The sequence below is a fragment of the Procambarus clarkii genome, chromosome 23, assembly GCF_040958095.1.
Source record: "Procambarus clarkii isolate CNS0578487 chromosome 23, FALCON_Pclarkii_2.0, whole genome shotgun sequence".
NCBI classification, from domain to species: Eukaryota; Metazoa; Arthropoda; class Malacostraca; order Decapoda; family Cambaridae; genus Procambarus; species Procambarus clarkii.
Window position 1 is genome coordinate 44223948 of NC_091172.1, and position 10798 is coordinate 44234745.

Sequence of the window (10798 nt, forward strand, 5' to 3'; positions counted from 1 at the left end):
AAATATTGATAAATCCAACGACCTTGTTGAAAGGTGGTACGATGATACTGATTGCTAAGCGAGCCCACATCAAGGTTCTTAATACTGAAATGGATGATAATGGTAATGTTTTATATGCTAGGATTTCCTTTTTTGACACAATAATTCCTGTACTTAAATTAATGTGTATGCTCCCTCTGGCACCCGCAGGAAGAAAGAGAGGGAGGACTTGTTCTCTAACGAGTTATTATATTTTTTCAGAAATGATACGCGTAACGTTATTTTTGGTGGCGACTTTAATTGTGTCACTTCTATGAGAGATTGTAGCATTCAGTCGAACGCATGTGTATCTCCTGCTTTAATTACACTTTTGAAATGTATTGGTCTCAAGGATGCAAATAGCATTAACGGAGGTGTATATGAATACACATATGTTCGCCAGAATTATGGTTCTAGGCTTGACAGAATATATATGCACTCGTTACATGATAAAATTAGTTCTTGCAGTACTGTTCCGGTCAGCTGTTCAGATCACTGTATGGTTGTGGTGAAGCTTGTTATTGACGATCAGGTTAAAGTGGGGACAGGGTCATGGAAGCTCAATTGCAGTCTGTTGCAGAGTAAAGATGTAATTGATAATTTTCAAGTATTGTGGGAACATCTGGTTGGGCAAAAACATAAGTTCAGATGTCTGTTGGAGTGGTGGGACATGTGTAAAGTTGCATGCAAAAGTTTCTTCGTGAAAGTATCCAAACGAAAGGCTGCTGAAAAATATGGTCTGTTAAACTTATTCCAACACAGACTAAAACAACTTTATGTAAAGGTCAATATGGGATTAGACAAGTATGAAGAAATTACCATTTTAAAAGACAGAATTAACAAATTGAGGGATGAAATATCTGAAGGAGTCAATGTTCGCCTCCAGATTAATGACAGGATGTATGGTGAAAAACTCTCTCCTTATTTGTTAAGTAAAGTCAAGAATAACAAGGGTACAGCACTTGTGACTAGTATTAAAGCCGGTGATGGGACGGATATGACAAATACGGATGGGATTGTATATTATGTTCGGGGTGAATTAGAGAAATTGTACAAAAAAGTGAACGTAGACCAAGGTATACAGGAGTATTTCCTTGGAAAATGTACACGGGTTTTAACCCAGGATGACAACACGTCATTATTGGCAGATGTAGATAAGCAGGAGGTGTGGAGTGTGGTCAAGAGTTTAAAGAAGGGTAAATCACCTGGCTGTGATGGGTTCCCGGCGGAATTTTATTTCTATCTATGGGATGTCATTGGTAAAGACTTTGTACAAGTGGTGCAGTATAGCATACAGCATAGGAAGCTTAGCATGTCACAATCTCATGGGATTATTAAGATGATGCCTAAAACGGGTGATTTGCATATTCTAACGAACTGGAGGCCACTTTCCCTACTAAACCAGGATTATAAAATAGTATCGAAACTGCTGGCAAATAGACTTAGGATTGCAATGGATAAAATTATATCAAAGGAACAGTTTTGTGGTGTGCCTGGAAGATCTATAATCAATTGTAATAATGTAATTAGGGATGTTGTGTATTATGTGTCTGAGAATAATGTTCCTTCCTCCATGATAAACCTCAACTGGTCGAAAGCCTTTGACCGTGTTGATGTTCAGTTTGTATTAGAAATATTGGATAGGGTAGGAGTGGCACAAGAATTTATTGATTGGATCCGTATGCTTTATAAACAGTGTCGGAGCAGCGTCTGTATCAATGGAGTCTTAAGTAAACCTTTTTCAGTTGAACGATCTGTACGTCAGGGATGTCCCCTTTCAATGATTTTGTATGTTATATTTCAAGAGCCACTGTACTTGGCAATAAAAAGCAATGACTTTATTGTTCCACCTCGTCTTCCTAATGCTATGACACTTCCTGTTGTTGGTTATGCAGGCGATACAACTATTTTTGTGTCGACAGAAGACTCGGTGGTGAATGTTCAGAATGAGTTAGACAACTTTGAAGGAGCGACAGGTGCTGTTATTAACAAGAACAAAACGTGTATGATGGGTCTTGGCAGTTGGTGTAATAAGGTTAACTGGACAGGTTCATGGTTCAAGATAGTGGAGTCTATTAAAGCTCTTGGGATTTGCTGGTGTAAAGCATATGAAACGACATTGGTTACGAATTGGCAAGTACTATGTGGGAATATAATAGTAGCTACGAATATGTTGTCAAATAGGAAATTGACCGCTTCAGAAGGCTGTAATAATCAATTGCAAAATTTTGTCTAAAGTGTGGAATTTGTCTCACAGCTTTCCCATAGACAAGAAAAGTGCTATAGAGATTGACAAAACTATTTGTAGATATGTATGGTATGGTAGATACCAACCAATTAAACGAACTACCCTATGTAAAGGTAAGAAAAACGGTGGAATAGGAATACTGAATGTATACCATAAGTCATTGGCAATCTTAGGTGTTACCTTTAGAAAGGAGATAATGCAGAGGGATAGTGTAAATGCGCTAGGACATTACTATTGTAAATTACGTGTTAGCTACTTGATACATATGCCAGAGTATACTGACCTTGCCTTTATTTCACCGCACTTTTATTCATGTGCAATTGATATTCTCAGGCAGATTTGTAATATTGAAGGTTTTTTAATGATGAACAGTAAACAAGTGTATGATGTTATACTACCAAATATAGTTCCTAGAGTAGAGGAGGCATATCCACTCTTTAGCTGGCAAGTAATATGGGCAAACCTTCATGTTAAATTTATTGCCCCAAAACAACGTGAGCTATTGTATCGCTATATTCATGAGACCCTCCATACTAATGATAGGTTGTTGATGTTGGGCATTAAAGACGACAATAGGTGTGACCAATGTACTGAAATTGAAAATAATATGCATATATTTTATTTCTGTAAGTAGAAAGTTGTTCTTGTAAACTGGATTAGAGACACTCTTAAAGCTTTATGTGGACCAAGTATTAGAGTGGAGTTAATGAGGTTTTTAATGTTTCATATTGACATAAAATGCAAGAAAATTAGGAATAGTATAATTATGTTACTTTCTGACTACATTTTTTGTGTGTGGATAGGCAGGCAGGAGGGTTATTCAGTAGACAAAATATTGAAGTTCTTGCGAGGCAGGATCAGGTATAACATTTGGGGTTTAAGGCTCATGCTCGGTGATGATATGGAAAATTTGTTTACTGAGAATTATATAAAATATTTATAAATGTAATAATTTCCCCTGTATTTTAATGTAAATTTATTCTCCAATTTTTGTAAATCGTTTATAGGTAAATAAGTTTAACATTCAGTTTTTTTTAAAGATCTTGTTCTGTACTACTGAAACACTTGTTCACTAAGAATTGTAATGTATAATTGCCTTGTAACACTTATGTATATGTAATTTATATTGTATTTTTTTAAATAAAGATAAAAAAAAATGGCTCATTGCAGTGCACAGTGCACCGATCTCGTGCACAAGTCCTATCTCTGTTAACCCTGGATAGTAAACTGTCATGTTGAGTATCTCCAGGATGCCCACTTAACCAGGAATACGTTTATAATACGGAGGTCGCCGAAGGTCCAGGCAGGGAGTAGATACAGGGAAGTTAAGCATCCACGCCATAGGGTCAGAGAGTACACATAGGAGGTGCCAGGCGTGAGAGAGAGAGGGGACGCCAGCGAGGCGATAGATCTGACCTCTGGAGTCAGCCTCAACCTGCGCGATGGAGAATAACAATTGTGACGTGGGTGTGACGTGTTCATGACGTCACCTCTGCTACTGATCATGGAACGATTAATATGATTGGTTCCCGCGCTTTTTCTGAAGCGCCATTGGTCAATTGTAACCCCTTGTGTTTGTGCCCCACGAGGAGCCCTGCTTCTCTTGCAAGGACATTCACGTGATGAAGCCCGTACATAGAGGACGTGTCCTGTTCTGTCTATCGGCCAATAGACTGAACACCGTCCATTCCTCACCGTCAAGTTAAACTCGGCACCTTTCCGATATACCAACGCTCGCACGGAATCGCGATCATGACAATATAGTTTAGAAGCCTAGTGACAAATCACCAGAGCGAAACAGACTGGTATCAGGTAACCCCTGGTGACTAGTGGAGATCCTTGTGAGTGACCTGGAGTGAACTAAGGAGTGCCGCTGCCTAAGTAACCTGTGTGTGACTTTACCACAGTGTACCGCATGGTACCATATAACCTGCAGCCGCCACTCTGTCCCGAGCGTGTAGCCCGCCGCCGCCCTCACTGTACTACGTGACGTCACCACCTTACTCACCGCCAGTGCCAACAAGTGTGTGTGTGTGTGTGTCTGTGTTAGACATACAGCGCACCCTCCTGGGAGTACCCTCCATGTCAAGTACGGTTTGTAGGAAAGCCTGTCGCCGAGCGAACCGGCTGTCAGGCCAACTACGAGTTCTTGCATAAATGTGCCTGAGTGAGTGAATGAATAAGAGAGGTAGCCTACCTGTATGTACAAGATCTTGTCATTGTTATATTGTGTCTGTCTGTGTTGATCTGAGGGATCAACCACAGTTCTCACCTCCTTATACCTGACACAGGTATAGGTGGAGACCTAGACACCCGACGGTGTAAGCGTGTTTATCTGTGTGGTATCACGACATTACACTCGTCTGTGAATGTGAGCTTCACATACACCACACATTTAGTTATTGTGTGATATTATTATTGTGCATGTTATTGCCTGTCCCATTGACAGTGCCATTGCAATTTATTCCGCATCATCATTACCCGAGTATCCGGTTGGAACTCTTGTGATCCCTTTGCACACCGGCAGTTAGGTTGCCGTGTTAATGATTGGCTGTCAACTGTGTTAAGTTAGGTGTTACTCCACAAGTGGATCCGAATCGATTAGCCAGACGTCAAGAGTCTCGCTAATGCAACCATAGCCTTTCTGACGCCAATCTAAAGTAAATCAAGCACCCTGTGTATTAGTGGTTAAGTTAGTAAATAAACTACTGTTAAGCTTTATGCGGTGTTTCCGTTGAACCACTTCTGAATACTGCCAACTATTTACTCAAGCCTCCAGCTCCAGGTGTCTGCAACACCGAGTTGCCTATGAACTATTTTGCCATTCACTATGAACTATTCACTAAACTATATTATTCACTAAATGTGATGAGGACCCTAGGAGTCCCTTAAAGTGTAAAAGCATTGAGGAGATTCCAACGATCAACGTAGACCAGGACCAGGTGAGGCTAGTCTGAGAAGAGACCCTCAAGGACTAACTCGACCTTGCTCCCAGGACCTGTACGGTTGCTCTTGTATTTTCTCTGTTGATTCCGACAGCTTCATGAAGCGTCTGCCACATGTACATTGGCGAGGTACGCATTGCAGTTGGAAAATCAAAATAGAAAACCCCCACACATGTGAGTTTTAGTTGGTACCTTGTAGACACCATGCCGTGCATGTTCCAGCAACACCAGTCGCGTGGGTGGAGCTGGCTGGCGTGGACATGTTGTGGAGTTAAGTCTGTAGTATTTGTTTATTGTTTAGTAACATTGGTGATTTCCTGGTTAGACCATTATGTGCATACCCATCTATCTATTTAAGTTTTAAAATAGTGATCAGTTCTTATATAATATTGTATTATTGTATTCTGGTGCATTAATATTTCTGGCTGCCTGTATTTCCATTTATATGTTTGTATGTTCTTTGTTACCCTTACTTTAAGTATATTGCTTTGTTGAGTAAGTAGTTGAGTTATTTACCCTAGATACTTATAGTAGGCAAGGCCGTGTTATTATATATTGTTTACAACTGCAAACAGAGGAACCATACCCAGAGGTCAAGGGTCATAACAAAATGAGGGCTTATGTCTGGGATCATTAATTCCCATAATTTAATGTACTAAATAGAGGTACTCACCTAATTGTGCTTGTAGGGGTTGAGCTTTGGCTCTGTGGTCCCGTCTCTCAACCGTCAATCAACAGGTGTACAGGTTCCTGAGCCTACTGGGCTCTATCATATCTACGTTTGAAACTGTTGTATGGAGTCAGCCTCCACCACACCACTTCCTAGAGCATTCCATTTATTAACTACTCTGACACTGAAAAATTCTTTCTAACGTCTCTGTGGCTCATCTGGGTACTAAGTTTCCACCTGTGTCACCTTGTTCGTGTCCCACTTTTGCTGAAGAGTTTGTGTTTGTCCACCCTATCAATTCCCCTGAAAATTTTGTAGGTGGTTATCATTGTTGGAAAGTTCCAACACTGATACATCTTTATTGTATCATAATACATCACTATTGTATACTAAGCATAGTATCTATTAACCCTACTAACTGTAGTACTAATATAAATTAATATTTTCCTGTCTGCGCGTCATTTACTAAAATTCTCCCCACATTGAGAGGCAGTATTGCGTCAGATAATATCCAGCAAGACATAATTATTGTCAACATGCCAGAGAATTGAATAATATTCTCAACCTTTATCACTATTCTTTACAAGAATTAACACCTGATAATATAACAACTAGTGATTCAATAACAACGAGTTATCAACTAAAATATCACTATATAACAGTTTATCTGTTATCTTAAACCGTCATGGAGGAAACAGAACTTCTCTCCATTTCTTGTTCAATAAGAACACTGTTCATAATTATTGGCAATTAGCGAGAATGGAAACAATATTTAACGCCCTATAATTGTGACTCTATTCTCATTGACGTATTAAGTAGAGTTTCCTTAAACAAGGAAAAGAATTTTCCGTTTCTACTGATATGTCGCGCATGCGTGAGAGGGGGATTGAGGGAGGAGAGAAGTCGGACGCCAGCGAGCCATGCGGTTGGACGACGCTTAGACAATGTGGCGGCCATTAGTCCAGGGAGAGGCGAATCTTTCATCAATTACGCAATAGGGCCTTGCTATTAATCGGCCTTGGAGTGTGCAACTACTCCATTAGCGATCCAAGGATTGCACTGGTGGACAACCAGCAGGTTAAGTGTTCTAGTATTGTTATAGGAGCTCACTATATATGTACACTTAGTCCATCATTACGTCGTAATACCTCCCCAAACGCCAAGTACGTCCACAAGGAATTTAATTTGTCCCTTCCATTGAATTGTAATGGCATAATCTAATTTGTGTAGACAATTTTTACACTATTGGGTTTCCAGCGTGTGTTGGAGCTGGCGTGAGTGCAACAATTTCCCACACTAGGCTAGTGGATCACGTGTTCCAGCAAGTCCCCAGATGACACCAGCTCCACACCGCACCTCCGTTCACTGTTACAACTAAGCGGCTGAAATTACTTTAATTTAGTTATTATTTATTAATGAACGGTTGAAATCCGATAATAATTTGAGATTATATTTCATTTATGAAATTTAAGAGGTCAAGAATAATTTCATAGCCTCATGAAATTTTATATGAGAACAATTTCTGGTATAATCATTGTCCAACATATTCTTGCTACTAACCAAATTATCAAATGTCTATTTTATTTATACCTTAGTAAAGCAGTTACTAATTTTGTTCGAGGAACAACCAGCCTGGATAAAGTGTACTGGGAGTACTCTACTTCTGGTATTAACCCCCCATTTGTGAAGAAGGGAAAGTTTACTTCTTGAAAAGTAATTTAATTTACAGTCCATTAATATTCAAGGAATAATTCTTAATAGTTACATTATTCACAGACACTGGTATTTCAGTCCTTTTCTATTGCTTATTTATCTGTTTCCCTTTTCAGTAAAAATAGGGTGGTCCTTCGAGTAATTTAAATCAGTTAATTAAACATCAATATATTGAGAGTAAGCTTTCCTTCACGACAATCATGTCTCCCCTTACTCTTCTGTTTTCCAGGGACGTGAGGTTCAGCTTTTTTAGCCTTTCCTCGTAGCTCATTCCTTTCAGTTCCGGGACGAGCCTGGTGGCATACCGCTGAATCTTCTCTAACTTTGTCTTGTGTTTAACTAGGCATGAACTCCAGGCTGGCACTGCATATTCCAAGATTGCTCTGACATAAGTGGTATACAGGGTCCTGAACGATTCCTTACACAAGTTTCTAAAGGCAGTTCTTATGTTAGCCAGTCTAGCATATGCCGCTGATGATATCCTTTTGATGTGGGCCTCTGGGGACAGGTTCGGTGTGATATCAACCCCTAGATCTTTCTCTCTATTTGACTCTTGCAGGATTTTACCTCCCAGGTGGTACCTTGTGTTCAGCCTCCTGCTCACTTCACCTAATTTCATTACCTTACACTTTCCTGAGTTAAACTTTAGCAGCCATTTTTTAAACCATTCCTCCAGTTTGTCCAGGTCATCCTGTAGTCTCTGTCTATCTTCATCCGTCTTGATTCTCCACATAATTTTTGCATTATCAGCAAACTGCTTGTGGAAGTTTTCTCAACACTTCACGATTGAGGTAAGTGCAGAGCTTTTGCCAGGGGGCCAAGCAAACCTTCAGTGTTGTTGTAACTGATAGTTGTGTTAATTAAGCTGACAATGGAGGAACAAGTTGCTGTGTTGGTGGAACAGCCAAATTTTGGTGAAATTAAAGACTTAAAGAAGTCTGGGTTGTTGTACATGGCTAAAAAATTAAATCTGACAGTTTCCAGGAGAATGTTAAAGGGTCAGCTAGTAAGAGTCATTGTCACACACTTGGTGGAGGAGGAGAAACTTGACGAGGAGTGGTTAGAGGAATTAGAAGAAGAGTCAAGTGACCAGTTGGCAATTCTAAAGTTAGAGATTGAATCTAAGCTAGAGATGGCTAAGTTAGAAGCAGCGAAACAGAGGTTGGAGATGCAGAATCACCAAAAACAGCTGGAGTTGGAGATTCAGCAGCAGATGCTCGAGGCTCAGAACCAGCAAAAACAACTTGAGATTGAAGCTCAAAACCAACAGAAACAAGTGGAACTAGAAGCACAGAGCAGAAGAATTGAAGCTCAGTTGTAACTAGAGAAAGTTAGGCGGCAGCAATTGGAAATTCAACAGAGTATAGCAATAAATAATACCAGACTGGAGGAACAGAGAATTGCAGCAGGGCATGGTGACACTAGTAATTATACAGATAGTACTGATAGTTTTTTAAAGTTTAGGAAAAATGTACATTTACCTCAATTCAATGAGGAGGACCCAGAAATATTCTTTTTGCATTTCCAGAAGTTAGCAGTCAGTATGAATTGGCCTGTGGATCAATGTGTTGCCATCATGCAAAGACAATTTAAGGGGAAAGCCCAGGAAATTTTTGCATCTCTTCCTGCCGCTAATTCTTTTGACTTTAAATTTGTCCAACAGAGCATCTTAAATGCATACAACAGATCCCAGAGGCCCATAGACAGAAATTTAGAGGTATAAAGAGAGCACATGGTCAGACCATTTCTGATTTTGCAAGAGTTAAAATTAATCATTTTGATAGATGGGTAAAAGCACTTTCCATTACAGAATTTGAGATTATGAGAAATCTCATAGTGACAGAGATTTTAGGTTGTCTACCAGAGAAATTAGCCTTGTTTATAGCTGAACATAAACAGACCAATGACATTATGAAACTAGACAAGCTAGCAGACGAACACGAATTACTCACTAAGGGGCCTTTTCGAGCACAATCAAATACTTATAATTCTAAGATTATCATGTTCCTAAATCTCATATTTTACAGGCCTGACCAGCTAACTCCCCTACTCCCCTGAACTCTTCTCCTGTAAAGCCAAAGATTGAGAAACAGCAGACAGGGTTGTCACCCTCAAATAATGTAGTGTCTAAACCTGCAGTTGATTCGGTTGTTTCGACCACTGGCAGATATTGCACGCATTGCAGAAGAGGTCATGTGGTTAATTCCTGTTATTCCTTGCACCCTGAGTTGAGACCTACCGGTCTGATCATGAGACGGGGGTTGCAAGCAATTAATTCTAATGTTGTTCCAGTCATGCCCAATTGGATGACTAACTTTAAACCCTACATATATTCGGGTACCTTACTTTGTACCAGTGGAAGTCAGTGCAGTTATTGAGGGACACTGGTGCTTCCAGTGTCCCTGGAAGCAGGGTGAGGCAAATCCTGTGACTTCCAAGGTGAATGTTTTCGAGGCCAGGACCCCTTCAGACAGGGAGGTGGAGGTGGACCTTGAGGATACATTCTTAGCTCACGCGGATGTCGAGAGTGAAGCCGGTGCCAAAGCACTAATTTATTCTGTCCCAGACATTCTGACCCAGAGGATGGTCTGGAAGAGGTGGCCCAGGTACCAGTTCTTTGCCCGCTCGCTCCAACTGACTGTTGGGTCTGAGACCTTTAGTGAGTTGCTGTTGAGTCCCAGACCTTTAGTGAGTTGCAGTGTACTGATCCCAGTCTAGCTGAATGTTATACAGAAGCAGCTGACACTATAGATACCTTGGATAAGAGTACGGGTTGCTACTTCAATGATCGATGTTCGATGAGACGATGGAGACCACCAGAACTCCCTTATCAGATGATTGTGAGTCTAGAACCCAGCTCGTCGTACCCAAGGAGTATAGGGAGCAGGTATTGCAAGCTGCCCATGATGACCTTATAGGAGGTCACCAAGGTCACCAATATGTATCATAAAATATTTAAGTTTTTCTATTGGCCAAAACTCAAAACGGATGTGGTCAGATATTGTCACAATTGTGTTGTAACAGCTAGGCAGAGTGACAGATACCTGAAGGATGTGAAGAGCAAGCTGTCTCGAACGAAGGAGTTGTCGTTACAACATCTGGGTGAGGCACAACAGGCAGTGAAGGAGCGGCATGATAAGCGGTTCAAGGCCAAACTCAGAGTTTTTGATTCAGAAGATTTAGTAATGGTCTTGAAGCCTCGCA

At 40.4% G+C, this 10798-nt stretch overlaps 1 protein-coding gene across 1 annotated transcript; it reads left to right on the forward strand.

The window, feature by feature from the left end:
- The first annotated feature begins 8465 nt into the window (after positions 1-8465).
- On the forward strand, positions 8466-8915 carry LOC138367842 (zinc finger protein 853-like). The gene has a single exon (XM_069329823.1). It carries the CDS (start codon positions 8466-8468, stop codon positions 8913-8915), a length of 450 nt encoding a protein of 149 aa, XP_069185924.1.
- Positions 8916-10798: the final 1883 nt, after the last annotated feature.

What these genes read in the sequence shown, in the direction of transcription:
- LOC138367842 (XM_069329823.1), top strand. Translation starts at nt 8,466, where the DNA reads ATGGAGGAACAAGTTGCTGTGTTGGTGGAACAGCCAAATTTTGGTGAA.